At 43.3% G+C, this 19,728-nt stretch overlaps 1 protein-coding gene across 1 annotated transcript in view; it reads right to left on the bottom strand.

Annotated features, from left to right (window-relative positions):
* Positions 1-5,811: 5,811 nt before the first annotated feature.
* Positions 5,812-19,728, bottom strand: part of LOC105697481 (1-phosphatidylinositol 4,5-bisphosphate phosphodiesterase epsilon-1) — a 31,764-nt gene continuing 17,847 nt past the window's right edge. The window contains exons 4-12 of the mRNA XM_023434764.1: positions 18,792-19,243; positions 14,639-14,924; positions 13,483-13,691; positions 13,116-13,414; positions 11,787-12,013; positions 10,375-10,602; positions 9,362-9,586; positions 8,455-8,767; positions 5,812-8,018 (exon numbers count right to left, since the gene is read on the bottom strand). Of these exons, the coding sequence (XP_023290532.1) occupies positions 5,812-8,018; positions 8,455-8,767; positions 9,362-9,586; positions 10,375-10,602; positions 11,787-12,013; positions 13,116-13,414; positions 13,483-13,691; positions 14,639-14,924; positions 18,792-19,243 (4,446 nt within the window). The remainder of the gene's footprint in view (positions 8,019-8,454; positions 8,768-9,361; positions 9,587-10,374; positions 10,603-11,786; positions 12,014-13,115; positions 13,415-13,482; positions 13,692-14,638; positions 14,925-18,791; positions 19,244-19,728) is intronic.

The raw sequence follows: 19,728 nt of genomic DNA, 5'->3' as shown, positions 1-19,728 counted from the left end.
AGCGAACGGTGCGCCACCGAGCGGCAGGGCGAAGAGACGAGTAGCCTCTGACCGGCATACGACGAAGAATCACCGTTGAATAAATGCCCTTGTTGACCAATTATCCGTGCCATCCATTGTACACCCCTTACACTAGTGCAATAGATATGTTTGAAATATTGAGTAAACGGTATTTTATGTCTGATTAGTTCCTCTCTGATTGATTATAAATGCTCTTTTCTTCTAATTGCAGAATGCGCCCCTCGTTGTGAATCGAGGGTGATCGGAAAGGGATTTAAGATTTCTTTCCAAACTTTTTGCTGAGTTGAAGGTTACCAGACATATTTAAGGCTCCTTTTGAGGCACCAATCAAGAAATTGCCCTTTCGCCTATAGTGCAACCCACCATATCTCCAATATGCACTTTCACTAAATTGACTTTGTACTCTTACCCAGATTCTTTTCACGCCTTGTACGTGTCGATCATAACTTCGTAAATTCCAACATGCTCGGAAACCTGTTAAAAGTAGAAGAAGATAAAATCACGTTTACAGATAATGAGCCGACAGGACATAAATTTGCATGTTAACATTGGAACGGAGATTTTGGGCATAGTCATTTTTGCTGCCATCTTGAACCCGATTCTTTTCGAGTAAGGATGCAGCGCGAGTATAAAAAAATGCATTCATGTTTATTTACATGTAGATATCTTCAACAATATTTATAATATTATCCGCAATAAGTTACGTAGTCTAAAGTGGCCGCATGCTGTGGTTACATGTTATTCAAAACGAATAAATGCTACTCGTGTAATTACGCTAAAAAGTAGTCCCTATGCTACCGTAAACGTGGTATCCGACGAGCTATAACGCGGCTTAAGATGTCTACGATAAAACTGCGTCCTTTTCGGGTCCGTACTTCCCATTTATCTTGACAAATTGTTGGATCCCCAACAATTTTGTCACTTTTAACGACAACGCGATGCCATTTGTCAATACGTTTCAACAATACGGACTCTGGTCTTTCCGAGCAATCGGACGCGACACCCTGGCTATCGGTTTCCCCTTTGGCAACGTACTCTTAACCATCGATCTGTAAATTATTAATTAACTATAATGCAAATCGAATACCGAGCCATATACTTTACTCTAAATCAATTGCACTTGGTTGGAACTTGTAAATGAAATTTTCTAAAAATTATCTTGGACTTAATTTCACCGAGTCGGGTTTATCATACTATTTAGTACATCTGATTTTAAGACAACGTGTGGAATAACCGAAGAAGTGATTCTTTTTTTATAAGGTTTTAAACTACAAATTTTACTGTCCAACCAATCGATTAGAATTCATCTTAAAGAGAAACAGTTTAACCATATTTCTTAAGCCTCTGACGATACACCGAGATATATATCATTTTTCAGGTCAATCAATTAAGCTGACAGAAGGTGGTGGCTTGACTCAATGTAGGCAGAAAAAATGTTCCTTGTTGAAAAATTTGTATGTTACCAAGTATCTTGTATTCGGCTCTGATAAGTCAGGTTATTGCTCCGCATCGTGTTAATTGTTTTGATTAAATGAGAATTTATTCATTCCTGGGGAAGCCTTCGCCGTGTTTTCTCTTAGGTCCGAGGGGTCGCACCTTTCTCGAAGAGCGACATTCGCCATACAGACATGGCAACACCGAGAGATTTTCAAACGAATAGTTCAGACCTATATTTACAGACAGAATTCCCACACAGTACTCGATGGGACGTTATTAGGACTTGTGATTCTCGGTTAGAATGTCCTAGGAACGTCCCAAAGGAACATTCAACCTATATGGGAGGTACTTCTAAGACGGATCTGGGTACTCACTCGAAATCGTTACTTAGCGAAACTCATCCTAAGCTGACAAATTCCCATCTTTCTATCGTCAATTACCTATTTTTCCTACTTTCGCCGCTGTTAAATTAATATTTTAAAACATTAATGAAGTCAGGCCGAAACTAGTCTGACGATTCGTCATGATTATCCAGCTTTTATCATTGATCCAAAACGCTCGATATCGAAAATTCATTCAATCGTTATAGCAAATGTCATAAGTTCATTTAAGCGAGACCGCCTATTAAAATGGTTAACAAACAAATATCACAAATATGGCCTCAAAATTAATATTTTCCAAATGTTTAGAAACGATTGGGTGCAAGTCCCATCGGTATCATGAAAACATAAAGAAAACAGATTACTAGAAATACCCTGCTCTCCAAAAAAAAAGAAAAAAAAAACTAATCTAAAAATCAAAGGCGTATATATCCGATAACTACATGTCGTTTACGATATCGAATGGAAGATTATGACTCACGCGGTAATTACTACTATTTTTGGAAACCAAAATCGAATCATCACCTTTTTACGTTATCTTAATATATGTCAGTCCCTGATTTTCACGATTTAATTTTGAGGGTCCTGCAATTTTCTGGCGAGCAGCGTATTTGACCAAGGCAATGAAAACCTATTATTTAATTAATTAGAAGAGTAAATAAAATAAGGCAACCAGTCAGCGAGTTGAGAAATGTTAATTTAGGATTTTGAGGAGAACCACTTTGAATGTGTGCCCAGCTCCCGTTTAAAGCCCACCGAGGGGAAGTGCCCTCTTTTTGCGAGAAAACTCGGAAAAAGCGAGTGTCGCGGAGACGCCGAATACGTAAGAAACGCCGGAAACGAAGCGACGAGGGCGAACGAGCCTTGGAGTCAGAATTGGGAGTTTCCGCAGCCGGGCCAGCCCGGCATTGGCGGAACTTTTCCGGCCGTTTCGTATATAAAAGTATGCCGTTGATTATTTTAGGTGGACGCACTCTGAAAAGGGCGCGTCATTCTCTCCATTAATTTAAGTTATCTTCGGATATGTACACAGGGGATATGCGCCCGATCGGTCCGTTCGGCTAATCGGATTCGTAATTACGTTTCCACACCGAATATAAACTTAATACTGATCGTGGCTTCGCGAGAACTCGGTTATAATCTTATGAGAATGGTCCCAAACGTTAAAGTAGTCGCAAATAGACAGTACAACGTTGCGATGAGAAGCCTTCTTCTTTGGTTTTTCTTCTTTTTTTTTCTTTTTTTCCCCTTTATACGATCTTATAATGAGAGCTAACGATCCTGTAAGATTATTTTCCGTTCATTTGGCCAGAAATCCACTAAGCGCGTTAGGTGTCACACAGAGCGCGACGCGTCAACGCATCGAGGATGAAATTTTAATTAGGACTGCATATAATCTTGTACGTAACATTGTCGCAATTCTGATTAGTTCTTCATTATCGATGCGTTGACGCGCCGCACTCGTGACATCCAACGCGTTCAGTGGGACCCCGGTCTTTATTTTCCTCCGCCAGAAGTACTGCGACGTAGGGAAAAGTTGTGTTTCGGGTTTTAATAGTATATGGAGATAAAAAAAAAAAGGTTGAATTTTTTCTCGAACGCACCGGACTCTGGTTCTTTAATAAAAATAGTAGATAAGTTCAGCGAGAGTGTAGTGATATGTTTAAAGACGTCGTTTTTAAATATTCTCGCAGAAGTTGGATATGGAATCTCGACATTCAGGGTTATCAAAGAGATTAGCAGTTTACTTGATAGAGGTGGAATTCTGATATTCTTGATTTTTGTACCCAGAGGTCGGAATTGTGATATCTTCAGGCTCGGAGTATTAAGTTGGACGTCACGGTACTTTGTGCGGATTTCGGAAGGTATCTTGCATCAGGAACGTCGTTCAAATGCGATGCAGGGACTTTTCGCAGGTTTCGGCTGGACCGTCTCGCATCTCGATCCAGCGAAATCGGGCCTCGTCGGCTCGAGGAATAAAAAGTAGAACGATGACATTACAGGCGTAACAATAGGTACATCGATCTACCCTCTAGCGTAACGGTGGGCATAGGTACGATCGTTAAACGGCATTTGCTTAGGATCTCTAAACGACCGACGGCGTTTCCGATCCGTCAAATCGTGTGAACGGGTCCCGGCATTAGGTTAATTGAAATTCATCTACGTTTCATTGCGGCCGTGTCTCGAAATTTCCTGCCACTGACAACAATTTCATCCTATCCCCTTCCCTCTATCGAGGTTAAAAACGGGCACCGAGCCAAACTGCACATAATAGACGACCAAAAGCAATCAGTTGATACCAAAATAATAGAATTTATGGCAAATATTAAGGCGCAACTCTTCGTGAAAATTTAATATTCGCCGTTCATAATCTCGGTCATCCTATTTCTAGAACATAAGAACTCGTCCACCTCCCAACTTACTGCCCCGATCAAACAGGATTGTCGCAATGAAATAGTTAATTACACTAAAGGGAGATCAATAAATTGTGCGATCAATTTCACCCTTATTGTACTCGGTTCTTGTGGCTTGTTTTAATAATGCCAAGTGGGAAATTTCGAAACATGGACTATGTTAATATATTTATTCTAGGTACTCGCGCGATGCTTGTCCGTCAGCCCGCACCGGCAAAGATGCGGCTAAACGATTCGTGACTAGATTGGCGTGCGCTTGGCGTGGACGATCGTGCTCTAAAAAGGAATGACTCGCGACATTTGACTTAATCGACACGCTAAGCTGCTGCCAGATTCGTTGTACAAAAATCAACGTTACTCGGCGCGACGTCGCTCGCGTATGCGTTACGTGGGAACGCATTGACCATCGGAGAAAGCCGGCCGATCGCGCGCGGCGTTATTTCCTCGGGATTCCGCAGGCCCCGAGCAGAGAAATAGGGCTTTTATTGGAAATCCATAAAAACCCGAATTCCCGCTAACCGGTTGAATATTCGCTCCTATAACAATGGCCGGGAAAAGCGGGGGAGAAATAAAATCCTAGGGAAACTCAACCCTGCTCGGATTCGTTAGTTGTTTTGCACACCGGTACAGACAAACTAGCAAGAGTTACTCTGGTTTGTATGGTTACGTATGATTTCGTTTTAAACAGTCATTTGCAAATATGGCATTAGTCGACGGCACCATTCTGAGCGAAAAAAGTCACTTTCTATACGAAAACAAATGGAATTTTCGTGACGATAAGATTTTTATTAGCTGTTGCTAACTAAAGTATATTGTAGGGTTGATTGAATTAAATTAATACACGTTTGAAATGATGTTCACTTTTCTTTTGGCTTAGCTTCGCTGAGCTTTTATTATTCGTTATTGTCAGACTTTCTGTATATAAACGCCTTGGAATGAAAGTTGATTTACAGTAAACCTGACGTTTTCACGCGAAACTTTGTCACTTACTGGTGACATCGATCTTGCATCGACTTCAAAAAATATTTATTCGCCATTGATAATTTCTTATATCGAAAGTTAATTTCGACATGGTTAAGAAATTTCTTCGGCAAGAAAGGTTTGAATTGCCGCAATTTATTTCGCCTAGAAAGAAATTTTCTTCGCTCAGCGCAGTGTAACATGATCAGCGGAACGTTAATTAAAAAATTAGACAAACCCTTCCTTCGACAAGTCGTTTAAATTTTCTTAACATCGGCGTAACTGATATCATTATCAATGCTTATAATTAAAATCACTCACGAAAGTCGCGTACAAAGTTGTGCGATCGCATTTTTGTTTCACGAACCAAGAGAGAACTAAAAATTAGGGAAATTCAAGGTAAAGAATCGTAGAAATGATAGCAAATAAATAATCGTTATTTGTTCGGGCCCTGTGGAATCCTTGCGCGACTCGCACGATCCACCGACTAGCGAGCGATCGATCGGTCGACCAGCGGATCGACCGATCGACCCCTCGATCCTCTACTTCCTCATATTAGCGAGGAAGGACGTGAGCGACGATCCCCCGAGAGACGTCCACTAAGATTTCCAGACGCGGAATTTGCGTAAGGAAACCTTCTTGAGGTGAAGAGCGGCGTTGAGTAGGTCGGACTCTCGACACTCTTCGCCATCAGAGTGGACCTCTCTTCGGCGACCCGAGAGGAGGAGTCGATGCCTCAGACCCCTGGAGGTGGGGTCCGAGAGGGCTTCGGCGACGGGGACCTTCTCCTTGCTGGACCCCGGCAGGGAGACGGACCTCCCCACGGAGAAGCCCTTGCTCAGCCTGTCGAGGGTGGCCGGCAACAGGTGTCGCCTGGGGATGGCCTGCTCCCGTTCCCTGAGGATGAACCTACCGAGGGTCTTCCAGAAGGCCTGGGTGCTGTAGACGTTCTCGTCATCCCTGAGTACCCTTAGCTGTCGGTTGCCGCTGCCAACGGCGCCGGCGCCGCCCCACTCGAGCTCCTCGATGAGAGCGAATTTCATGGGGTCCTCCATCCTGCGAGCCTTGACCAGCGCCTGGGCCAGGACGTCCTGCGCGGAGCTGCTGACCGGCACCCTGAGGATGGCGTACGGAATCTCCGGCGAGACGTTGTAGATGCAGACCAGGAAGGTGTTGGCCTCGCCCCAGATGTGCGATTGCTCCTGGTCCCGGGCGGCGTTGTCGCAAAGTTTCGAGTGGCCCGCCGTGCTTCTGATGGAGGCCAACCAGGCCCTGCTGCTGGGGTCGTCGCCGACCCTCTTCAGCAGGAACCGCCCTTGCCCCTTCCAGAGGGCCTGGGCCTGGAGCGGGTGCTCCGTGGGGTCCAGGACCCTCTGAGTGGGCAGCTCCTCCCGGTCCCTCTTCTCCCAGCCCCGGGACACCTCCTCTACCAGGATGTATTCGTCCACGTGGTCGGCGGAGATCCCTGCCTTCTGCAGAGCCTGCAGCATGACCTCCTGGGTGGTGCTCTCCTGCGTCACCTTCAGGATGGTGTACGGCTCTTCCGGGATCACGTGATAGACCATCAGGAAGAACATGCGCCGCTTGAGGGTCACTCCACCGAGACCCGGGTCGACTGTGGTCAGCTTCTCGGGCTCCTTGCCGGAGGACGTCTTCTTGGACTCCTTGTGATCGTGGCAGCAGGCGTTGAAGTCCAGGCTCTCCTCCTCCATCCTCGAGTAGATGAACAGGGTAGATAGGGCCAGGGGTTTGTTCTTGCAGGAGCGCAGTCTCACGTGTCTGTAGCCCGGTCTCAGGCACTTCAGAGGTAGGACTCGCTGTGCGATCAGGTGATGGGAGCTGGCCTCTACCACGCTGAACCTCAGGAAGGCCAGGTCCTTGAACATCACCTGGTAGCAGAACTTCTCATTCCATATAGGGTTCAGGGCGTTGCTATGGACGACCTTGGTCTTGTGTTTGGCACAGTCTATGGGGATCCCTACCATCTCGATCTCTACGTAGGTGTTGGCTAACAGGTTCGTGGGGGAGACGTACTGCCCGGATACCACCGATAGCGTTAGGTGTGCCGAATGCAACCCGTCGAATTCCTTGTCCCAGGGATTGAACCGCCTGTACATCATGTGGCCCTTGTCCCACATGACGGACGGTTTCCTCACGTATCCACCCTGCCCGTTTTGCTCGAACATGGCGGCATTTAAATGGAGGGCCGCGTCGTCGGTCTGGTAATTCAGGGCCACCATCTGGATGCCGAAGGCCCAGAAGATGACCGGGTTGAAATTTGACGAATCTATCCTCATACCCGCTGGATAGGTGCGGATCAGCTGAGTCTCCGCGTGCGCGACTACTCCCAAGGGTTGCTTGCGACAAATTTTTTTCGCCGCGTTTTCGTTCAGAGAGGAACACTGGAAACAGGCGGGAACGCCTCGGGTGGATCTGAAGAAGTTCTCGATGTTGCTGCCCCCGCTGGCTATCGAAGCCGACGTCGACAGGGATTGGGGCGATCCCGAAGAGGACGCGATACTGCTGGTACCGATTCCGGCTATGCTGTGTCTTTGAACCGTACCGGTGTGCGGTTGGTGTCGTGGTTTCCCGATGGGACAGGTCCCTGGAGTTGTGTTCAGCCCGCGGAATTTAATCGCCTGTAGATATACAACCAGATCCGACAGTTCCTTAGCTATTTGACTGCTCTGCTTTTGGGATTTGTCTTCCACGGCCGTGTCCGACTTGAAGCGGCTGTGGGGGATTTGGTTGCTTCCGAGGGACCTCTCGTAGCTGGAGATGGAATTGTCTGAAAACGAAAATACACCTTTCAGGGGGATTTATCGTACAGTGTGCTATTAATTCTTCGGAATATCCCTATGTCCTTGAAGCAAGAATTAAAGGATTATTCCACGACGAGTGTCTACAAATCATTGCGATTATCTGCAATATTTTGTAGAAAAACGGAAAATTTGAACGAAACTGTTATGGATGGGACTTTGTTATACAAGTATAAAGGACGTGTCAATGTCCTTTCCTTTTGTAAACCAAAATGACTGCAATGGAGCAATTTTGCTGCAATTTTGGCAGCCTTTTCGGACAATTCTCGTTGCAGTGGAGTCGATTACGCGCACAGCTTTATGAATTCAATGAATTAAACTTATGATAGGAAATCCGATTCTTTCAAATTTCCATCCTGACGTAACTCTTTAGGAACATATCCAAGCCGTAGAGGTTTATTTCTGGTGTCACATATTACTCACCGTCGGCGTTCTCTTCGTTATCGTCATAGACGTCACCCTCCTCGTCATCCTCGCCCTCGCTGTAGTATTCAACGGCCGAAGCGCTGCTCGTATCTGTGCGCATCTGCTTCATAGAGGAAGCCCGATCCGACATCAACATTTTACCCCGAGGACCGAGTGCCGCATAGGCCAAGGAGCCCCCAGGATCAACAACCAGTTTTTTATTCTTTATCAAAATGCGGTACCGAAGCTGCGACGGAGAAGGCAGCTGAGGATCGTCCCCAAAGTCCGCGTCGAAGAGGAACTTGGTAACCAGCTTTTCCCCAAAGACTGTCTGAAATTGAGGAAGGAGAACTTTAGACATCGTCTCTGGTAACAATTTGTGATAGATGTTAATCATGCCACCTGGATAAATCAAGACCTTCAAGACTTGACATTGACTTGGCAATCTCATTGCTTATCATAAGAAATCAAAGGCAATCGGTTCTCAAAGAAGGAAATCGTTTTCCCTGATTTCATAGTGAATAGCCCCTCGGGTGATGCAGTTGAACAGTTTATCCCGCTGCAGTCTAAGCGCTGCAGAAATAAATTGATACCCACGCATACAAAATGCTCATTTGCATTTCTGCTCACGTTTTCCCCATTAAATTATACTATTGAATTTAATAGGGCAATGAATGCAGGTTTCCATTACCCGCTAAATTTTGCATAGCCTAATTTTTCTTTGGGATAATTGAAAGCAACCCTTGAAACGTAGAAAATAAACATTTAAAGGTGAAACTTGGCGAAAAAACTTGAAACAGTTCGAAGTATATGGGTATTGTTACAATTGTCAAGAATTTATCGTTAAACACTAGAAATGCAAGTATATAAGAAACGTTTACGTTTACTCCACTTGGTTCTAGATGATTAATGGTGTATGGATCACCTGGAATATCTGCGCCATCCTGGCTTGCTGACTCTGAGAGCAATGGTTCTCGAGGGACAAAATGACCGGATATGGCGAGCTGACGAAGGCGCTCTTGTCGATGGCCTCCACCACCGACCGGAAAGGGATCTTCGTGGTAAACGTGTGTCCATGATAGATCAGAGGTGAACCATCATCCCCGTCCCAGCAGTCCAGTTCCACGCAGCGACATCCGGTCAGTAGAACCTGCAAGCCATTGCCACCATTACTTCTTTTCACCGTTCCTCCATTTAGAAATCCACCGACCAAACGGGAACTCAAAGCCCAAAGAAACCCAACCGACTCATTCGCCCAAAAAACGAGAGATCGAAACAACGTCTACTGAAAATAGTTTTTCTCAGCTCTTTGAAACGGTAGGTAAATACTTGAAGTATTTTGGGGCGTCACGTCGGCCAATCTCCAGTTATGGTAATTAAATTCACATTGACCACTAGAAGAGAACATTGACCAAACATAGGACCAGGATTGAAATGGTAAACAATCGTTCTCCAGAGAATCCATCTCCTACTATCATTCATTAATTGAAGAGGCTAGATGACAAATATCAATTGTCGAGAAAACAGGAATTTTGTGAAATATCCTGGAACTCTTTTATTATTACAGATATTAAAATTAAATATCTACCGTATGTTCCTTTAAAAAGTATCCGCTTGGTAGATTAAAGGTAGGTTAAAAGCTAAATATAACAAAATTTGATAAATGTCATACAGCTCCTTCGTCCACTCGCTCCTTCGATTAAAAACACTACGTACACGTTCTCACGACTTGTCTCCTTTCAACACTTTGTATCTACGCAGGATGATCTTAGTTAACTGTATCAATCTCCAAGTGCACTGTTTCATCTGCACGGTGTACCTGAACTGGCTTTACGATCGCGGAAACTTGCCTCGCGTCTTCTAATCCCCTTCGTGTAATTGAACGGTGAGTTCCCTCATTAGGCATATTTAATTATATCACTTAGCGTTCCAACCAACCTGGGAATATAGTTGCACGGAGGATTCGCCTTTGAGCTGGTGCCCGGTGAGATAGGTGTTATGCGAGCTTGCTATGTAGTACTGGGAAAGAGGCTGCTGCATCTCCTCGTCACAGGGAGTCGCGTACTCGTTGGGGAAAGCGTAATTGTCTTTGTCCATCATGTAACGTGCAAAGCCTTCGAAAGACAAACAGTACTGTGTACGCAACGTCGGGTCCGGCTCGTGTCTCTGAAACGAGAGCAAACAGAGTTTACTGCATTACGGCTGCACAACGATCTCTATACTGTGAACTGTATTTTAACGCGTTGACATGTAAGACTCGTATGCTCCGAGGAAGTGTCAATCTCTCTCTTCCTTGGTCAAGGATTCTTTGTAAACGATTGCGTTACTTCGAATTCCTCGAAGACGTTTACCTACACCCCGGTGTCTCTGAACCCTGGACCCTGAAGACCCTAACCGTCGGTATACGTATAGTGTTCTGCCCGGCTAGTTTGTCGGGCAGTTGTTGTGTGAATCCCGATTGTTTTTGCAAGTAGACTTGCAAAATGGGATATTCATACAACTGCTCACGTGAATTTTGTCAGCTCTTCACGCGTGAATAACGATAACTGTTGCAGAGATGATGGTGAAGGCTGACGAGAGACGTTGAATTATCGAGAGACGGAGACTGACTGACTTACAGAAAAAATACAAAATTCCTCCTCCGGTCGCATTACATTTTTTGAGGAGGTGGTAGCATATTTCTTGTATAGCGATTGGCTGACTGATTTTAAGAAGGGCGGTTAAAATCGAATAGTCAGCCTCGTGATTGGTTGGTAGCTGTCCAATACGGTTGGGTGAAAACGGAAAATTTTTAGTTGCTGTGCAGATGGAAAAAAACATGTTGTATGCACGTGTGCATGTTGCGCGCACGTGTTAGCGGTAAAGAATAGGGACGGTCAACTCGAGAAAATTCTAAAGAACCCTAAACTTCCGCGATGGGACGTATGGGCCAATAGAACCGTATCGTAGAAAACTAAAATTTACGAACCGATTTCAGCGTCAGAAAATTGCTAAATTGGGAAATGGCCCGATGGGCCCAAGCAGGCAGTAAGTCCCTTTCTGGGAATTTGTCTGACATTTCAAAGTCCGCGATGAATTTACATACATGAGTGTCGCGCACGGAACATATAAGTTCTTCAAATTACTCCGAAATGATCTTACAAGGATCATTTCTCCCTTTACCGCCTTCATAGGTGAAGCTCATTTTGGGAATTTGTATTCTCTTTCTTGGATTTTATGATATTTATACAATTTTTTGTGACATCGAATAGACGCAAGAAGGGAAGTAGATGTGTTGAAGGAAGGTTGCTGGAATTGGAGTTTTGTTTAGTGGGTTCACAATGGAATAGTTATTTTCTCTGGATATTTACCTTGACCAGAGCCTTGATCTCTTCGTCCGTAAGTTTCTCCTGCTGTCGGGACTCCAGGAACTTGGTGAAGGTGGCCAGGGTAATCACCTGGGATTTCGAGGTGTCAACGCCGGAGCAGTTGTTGACGATACTAGCTGCTGCCACGGCGTCGAAGATCTGCTTCTTGTGTAGGTTGCTGCTCGTCTTGTACTCGTAACAGTCGATTGAGTTGTTCCTCGTTAGTAGACCTACGGGAGGAAATCGATGAGCAGACCAATCACTAATGCATTTGATACCTAGTGGAACTAAAAGCGACACGCACACTGTATCGAGCAACGAATTCAAGTCTGTCGGTTGCAAATGAAGAAATGTTTATCTCATTGTTAATCATTTCATCAACCTGAAATTTTAATTCTACCGAGAACCTCTAATTGTAGGCCTCAAATGGGTTTTAAAAGGATTTAGAGAGGGTTTACCTCTGTACAAACCAGATCCTACTTTGGACATTGAAGGGGGCAGATATTTTTATTTCTTCTATTTTTAAGCCTAAAATAGGGACCTCGTTTGCACTCAGAAAGAACAGTATTAAACATTACCACATGAGTTGTGAAATAGGCGCCACTCCCTAAGAAAGATATGATCCGTAACTACAGTTTGTAAAATTACGATTTGTAAAGTTATTCTCTTTTTCCGTCGTTGAGTATCATATCCCTTTTAGAGACTGACGCCTATTTCATAGCTACATTTTCTCAGAGTAGTCCTCCAAACTCTGGCCTCGATGCATCACTTTGTATTTATACGCATATTGACAATGGACTATAAATTGAATTGTCTGTTAATAAAAAAGAATAAGAATAAAACTAGCCTGCTCCTCAATTTAATATGTACATTTACTTCTATTATCTAACATTACCCTGTCTTTTGTACTTACACGTATCAATTTGTAAAAATTACAATTCTTAGGAATTAGTGTTCTCGTTTAAAGTAGGACGCACCAGGATCAAAGTAGAACTGAGAAATTGCTCAACTCGATGTGGCGGATTACAAAAGTTTAAAACAGGATTTAATTTAAGATGAGAAGAGCATAAGGGTATAAAAGTCGGACTTCAACAACGTTACCAACCCATTTAGGGTCTACAATTAGGGGTTCTAATTGTAAGTAGGTTTAACGTTTCGACTCGGAATTACTCCTCGATATGGTGTTATCGGTCCACGCCAGGATCAGGAACCCCGCTTTAACTTAACCGAATTCAGCCAGAGGGGACAAAAGTAACAATTGGGAGAAAATCTCGATCGACTGCACGGAAAGGACATCCAGCCCAGCTGGAGGAGCACACACTTGGTGCGTACCGATGCGTTGGGGGGTGCTGTCGCTAGTCTGCCTGAGAACCAGCGGACGGGCGGTGAAGTCTCGTAGCGAACCATCGCTTTGACTCCTGCAATTGATGGCCAGCTGGGCGAAGAGGTCCCTGAGGTCCTTCCTGGCCCTCAGGCTGAACGAGCGGAAGAGGGCGACGAACTCGACGAAGTTGAGCTGGGTCTCGTACATGATGGAAGTGGCCCTGGCCTTGACCTGCCAGGGCGAGTCAGCGACAAGTCCTGGTCCGCTGGACCCGTTCCTGTCCTTCTCTCTGGCAACACACAATAGGCTGCCTCCGGCTCATTAGGACCCATCATCCGCCACTCTGACATCGCTCGGAATCCAAGGACAACGCACCTCTGTAAACTGGAGTACGGCAGGGTCGAGGTCACGATCCTCTCGGCAGAGCCCGGGGGGCTGCGAGGTGGTACCCTGTCCCTGCTGGACCTGGGGGATGCTGGGATAATCCTCGTCAAGGATTCCCTGCTGCCGGCCACGTGGCGCAGAGGGGCTGCACTCAGACCTCCGTCCGAGGACGAGGAGTCGTACTGCTTGAAGCTCAGTTCCTGAAGAACGCCGTCATGGAAAGGGATCCATCAACATTTCTGACCGATCAAGGGTTAATACTCATACCTCACTTTTAGGGTCGGTTACACAAATCGCGATTAGCGTAAAATTAACGAAATTCGTAGTGCACTAACAAAAATTAGGCTAACTAAAGATGAAATCCGCTGCCACCCGACATCGAGCGATTAACTCCAGTCTCGCGTTAAGTAATCTTTGATTAAGCATTTCAATTGAAACGTTGGTGCAACCAGCTGTTAGGGTCAAAGGAGGACTTTTAGTAATTTAAAGACTGCAACCAAAAGACGTTTTTTAACGTCAAATGTGAGGTATGAGCATGGATCTTACATCTTAAAGTCGAAAATTAAGTCCAGGAGTGTTCTCTTGTATTTGGCATTCGTTAAGGGATCCTTATTGGTATTTTCTTTTTACAGTATTTAGCGTTGCATTAGCTACTCTGGTTGTTAGGGACACATCGTCGCGTAGGGTGGGTGTATCTTGGGGACATCAATTTTATAGTGCGTGTAGAATGTTGATACTTTTTAAGAACTTTAAGGGTTTGCCAACTTCTTGTGGGTCTCCTAGAGGTTTGATTATTGGCTAGCTATTAGCCAACTAGTTATTAGCTACCTGATTTGAACATTTTGCAACTTTTTCTTACCGATTGGGGTTTTATACAAGAATGATCTGTTGCACATCTAATTGATCGTTATATTTATCGCACTGCGTGGGGTGTGTTTCTTGGATTAGATGTCAGATTCTTGTTCTAGTTACAGCGATTTGGTGTATCCGGTTCCAAAGGGGGCAATATCAATTTTGTTCACGGATTAGATGTTATCATATAGGACATTTCGATTACTTATGTAATAGGCGGCTATTGTGTTAGAATCAAGAGTTCCCTGGAATCGTCATATGCATCGTAAAGATATTTTAAATTCTGACCACGAACCTTCGTCAACGCGTGGATGTTGCCGATGGATTTTGTCTTTTTTCCTTTGACGTTTCGACGCCGAAGAGTGGAACTGCTGGTCGGTGACAGGGTGCCGATGCTTTCTGTCATCGACCAGTCGCGCCCGCCGAAAGAACGGATGGCATCTGCTGTCATTGGCTCCAAACAACGTTCTTCGAAAAACAATTGTAGATACTTTTCCTTCAACCAGCGGGATCTTCGGTCTGTCAACTGCTGCTGACGCTTCAGGCCTTTTAGGATGCAGCACAGGCCCGTGTACCATATTCTGAAAGCGAGGACAACGATCATAAATAAATAAATCTAAAAATGCACCGACTCGCAAGTTGCACGTTAACGGAAACGAAACATTTCGTAGATAATAATATATTATAGATAATAATATTTCGTAGATAATAATCTACGAAATGTTTTACTAAAAAGTCAACCTAAAATGCCCAATTAACCTTTCTCTTTTTTAACGAGAACGCGACCGAGTTAAACTCTACATCTTGAGCGAAAACTTTACTTCCTAGGCGAAATTAATTGGTTTTTCGTGAAAAATGCCTCGTCAGTGCAGTTTGTGGGTATAAATAAAGTATAAAAATAAGGAGTTATTTTACGGTGGAAAATGATATCCAACTGTTTAAAGCCTCGCATCGAAGAGTTAACCGGAGATTTTTAGTCTGTACCTTCCTGTTTTAAATCCATTCCGGAAGGCTAAAGCCTAGAGTCTTCGAAACTTTTATACGTGTCAATTGGGCTATCGATTTACGAGGTGAACCTTTCCTTTCCGACGTAACTTTCAGACTATAAATCTCGGCTCTGTGTCGAGATCAAAGGGATTCGTTAAGTCTTTACAACTCGTTCCCGCCATGTACAGACGTTACGAAACGAACTCGGGAAACTAAGGAAAAGGTCTTGATTCTCTAAAGACAATTGTACCGTCGAAGACAAGTACTGGTTAAAGGACAAAAGAACTTTATGCTATTGTCCGAGAGAAGTGTAAACGTTCTTTTGTTCAGCTAACTTTTACAGAACCGATTATTTCAACGTTCGACGCGGGAAAGAAAATCCGAAATTCGTCCTTTGAATTCTCCTCATATTCGGGAAAAGCGGAATAAGTGATAAATCATTTTGCATATTAGCGAAAGAAGTGTAAAACTGGAGACAAAAGTACCCGGTGGACGGAAATGTCACAAGAAAAATGTTGAATGCGGTAGAAGAGCATTTTTCCCCTAAAAAGTGTCTGGTTACTCATAATTATGAGTTTAATTAACTTCGGCTTTCATTTAACTTTAAGTGTATGCGGAATCGCACACAATTCACATGAACTCGTGGACAAAATGTTGATCTCTTTTTTTTACAATTCCTGTATTTGGATACGTCAGTTATAACAACGGAATATTCTAATTGTCTAAAAGTGTCTTGTTCGAAATGTGAAATGTTTTATAAAAAAAATTGTCTTGTTCTAAATGTGAAAATATCACCATTAAAAGAACATTATGAATTCATGTTACAAGTTTTACAGATACGACGTACTGAATTTATAATACACTCTTAGCTGTATGTAATGTACTGGCTCTCTAATTTTATAAACTGTATTAAAAAGTGTCGGATAAATTGACATCAATTTCAAAAACTTGCTTATATTTTAAATCATATCAAATTGGTAATTTTAGTATAACTCTGAGTACTAAAAATGTATGAAATTGACAAACATTTCTACCAACGTTGTACACGCATATAACATGCAAATTTCATTTTGATGCTGGAAAATCTGAAGCTTCGCTCAGACGTTTTCTATGTTATTAGATTAACACATAACGCGTCGTAAAAGGATCGGAATAACAAATGAAACGAATGAATATGAAATTGAGTAGTCGTCGTTTTCGTCGAGTACATCAGAACGCAGCTTCGTCGCTTCTGCAAGGAGGAATTGAATTAAGTTGAACTAATTTTGACTCCCTGCCTTCTGCTGGCAAATATTATTTCATCAGAGAAGGTCGATTTTATAAAGAAGAGCTAAGTTAACCTGGATGATCAAAGAACATGGAACGCGCAGTTTTACGAAGTTCCGCGAGTGAAAAAAACTGGCTCGATAAAATTGCAGAAAGATCCATGGTCACAGTACCCAGTGAACGTTTCGTTACGATTCAATTAGTAGAAATTTCACCGATGTTTTCCATTACCCTTACCCCTGCGAAATACCGCAATTTAACGACAGCCAGTATATTACCCGGTATTTTATTGGCCAACTCGAAGCCGTAAATATTGCGGTAATCAACTGCGTCCATCGTTAAGTTGAAACCGCGGAGAAATGAACTGCGGGCGAGTGAAATAAAAATTAAAATGAATTTTTCATTGGTTTTCCGTCCCGAGTAGTTTTGAAAAATAACAGGCGGTGTCAAAGTCATTAAAGTAAGAATCTTTTGAAAACGAACATTCCACCCGTTACTAGACTATATGCAGAAAAATATTCGGTTGAATCAATACATCTTTGTTGATTCGACCATAAAATGTAATTACTATACGGCCAAACAAATATTTTGTTAGCATGACAAAATTCTTTAGTTAATAACTTTATGTCGATTACGTCACATATTTTGGTAGATCGCATAAAATATCAAAGCTAAATGTGGTATTTATCTATGATATTTAATTTACAACTAAAATTTTTTCTAAAATGAACTGAACGATTTAATCAAAACACTTTAGCTGAATGAAGCGAATGAGTTTGACCTAGGGAACTGAAATTCGGTTCTTTCAACCGAAACGTTTTTTTAAGTGAACCAAAACAATTATCTTCAATCGAATTTGTTGAATGAACTAATTTCTTTTACACCGTGAAGGGAATGCTTGGGAAGTTTTATATAAAATCGTATCGAAATTTATTCATTTCCGAATGCTTATCCACAACCAATGAAAATTCCTCGTTTAATATCGTTTTGTGAAACAAAAAAATAGTATCGAAATTTATTTATTTTCGAATGACTGTCCACGGTCAATAGGAAGTCTTCATTTAAAGTTAGCAATAGTTAGGACGACCTTCGCAAACTGTCTCTTCAGCGCCGTGCAATAGACGTTCTTCGCAGTCTGCTGCGCTACTGTAATTGTATTAAAAGCACTTAATTAATTAAATCGTGTTTCACTGTTTAATGAAAAGTAATTCTGTAATTACGCCGCATCTCGCTGGTCAACTAAATTCAAGACAACGACGTAAAGCGTGCTTCACTATTTAAGCGAAAGTAATTAAATGCCGTTTCGAGTAATAGACTCGTTTAGAATGAAGTATCGAGAGATAATGGTTAAAAATAGATCACTTCTCCCTATTAATTTATGTTAGCTCGATGCGAATTATTTTATAGAGTGCTAATATGGAAAATGCTGACTCATGTTGATGAGAAGTCACTTCCATGTTTCGACAAATGTTTCAGTGTCCATTATTAATTCCTGTAGGACTGTTCCCGTTAAGACAATGCATTGTAACAGGAGTTACATCAAGAAAAGCGTTTCAGTTTCTTAATCGGACTCCTTTCATATAACATGGGAATTGACACATACTACCGTGCTATAAGAAGTTTCACTTAAAAAAATTTAGGTATAATCGCATCACACGTAGAATTACGTAGTCTTTGTCTCGCTCGCGTACCTACGTACGTCATGTTTAATTTTCGTAACATTCGAGCGCTGAGTTAGGACACGTAGAAAAAAAAATTGGTTTCATTTATTGACTGCATTTAGATGTTTTCAGAAAACGTTTTGGTCGAGTTAACCGAATTTCAGTTCACTTGATCAAACTTGCTTGCTCCAATCAACTAAAGCGTCTTGGTTAAATCGCCTTGTTAGTTTCAGAAAATACTTTAGGTATGAACCGAATATTTTGATTACATGCACGAAATGACTTTAATATTTGACGTGATCAGCGAAAAATTATTACCCAAAGTATTTCGTCACATCAACCAAATACATGATTGTTCGTATAACTATATTTTACGTTTAAACCAACAGAAATTGAATTGATTCAACCAAATAGATTTCTGCGCGTACTCCCACGTGCAACGAGAACAAAGTCGTAATTCTATGTGAAAAAAAAAAAAGAAAAACAATAGAAAAAGGCAAACGAAGCAATTATAAGGATAAAGATTCCGCTTACTTGTTGAGGGACGGTGGGCAGAGTAGAAACATGAGTCGATTGTCGGACAGGTTGGAGCCGTACATCAGGCCGATACAGGAGTCAGGTGCAGGGAGGCCGTATCTCCTGCAGGTACTCCGCAGGTCGGCCTCTTTGTCCCTGTCGCAGCATCCAACGGTGATCTCCTTGACCGCTGTCAGGTCCAGATATCCTTCCTCCAGGCTGACCAGGGTGCAGTCGTCCTGCTGGGTGGCGTATCTACTGACCAGCCCGGTCGGCACGCCTTCTTCGGGGTTAACGTTCAGGAGGAACTCGCTCCCGGATCCCGGGGGAGCTGTCCTGAGGGGACTCCAGGGAGGCTTCTCCCAGACGATGGTTCCGCAAGCTCGGTCGATCCTCGCGAAAACCAAAGCCGTCCGAGAGCTGGCTCCTTCGCAGTCCCAGTGGACCAGGGTGGAGCCGTGGTGCAACACCTGAAACGTCATTGTTGGGGGTAAATGGCGAACGCGGAACATCCTCGGGTGTAACTTGGACGCCGGGGAATATTCCGTCGTCTTTACGTGGACCTCTGTTGGAATAAAGGGTAGTTCTACCCCTCGAAGCGAGGGCTCGTTCTCGGAGACTTTCTTCGAGTTAGTTACGTTCCTCCTTGATATTATGTTTTATACAGTAAACTGAAGAGTTTTCAAAACCTCCGGATAAAGGGCTTTTGACCTCACGGTGTTGTTTACTTTTTGGTGGATTTTTTCCTCTCTAAGGATTTCGATGGTTTTCTTTTTCTTTTTTTTTTCTTCTCGTGCATACACTTCAGGTACTCGCGAGGGCGCTTGACTTTGAAGTGGGGTAGCCTCCCGGAGAATCGAAGATTGGTCGATCGTTCAAACTTTTGCGGATCGTGGAACCAAATTGGATACAAAAATCCGGGTTTCTTTGCGCGAAGGCGGAGCGAGGGATGCAC

The sequence above is a fragment of the Orussus abietinus genome, unplaced genomic scaffold (assembly GCF_000612105.2).
Source record: "Orussus abietinus isolate OABI.00-Male unplaced genomic scaffold, Oabi_2.0 scaffold21, whole genome shotgun sequence".
Taxonomy (NCBI): Eukaryota; Metazoa; Arthropoda; class Insecta; order Hymenoptera; family Orussidae; genus Orussus; species Orussus abietinus.
This window is presented reverse-complemented; position numbering and strand designations above follow the sequence as displayed.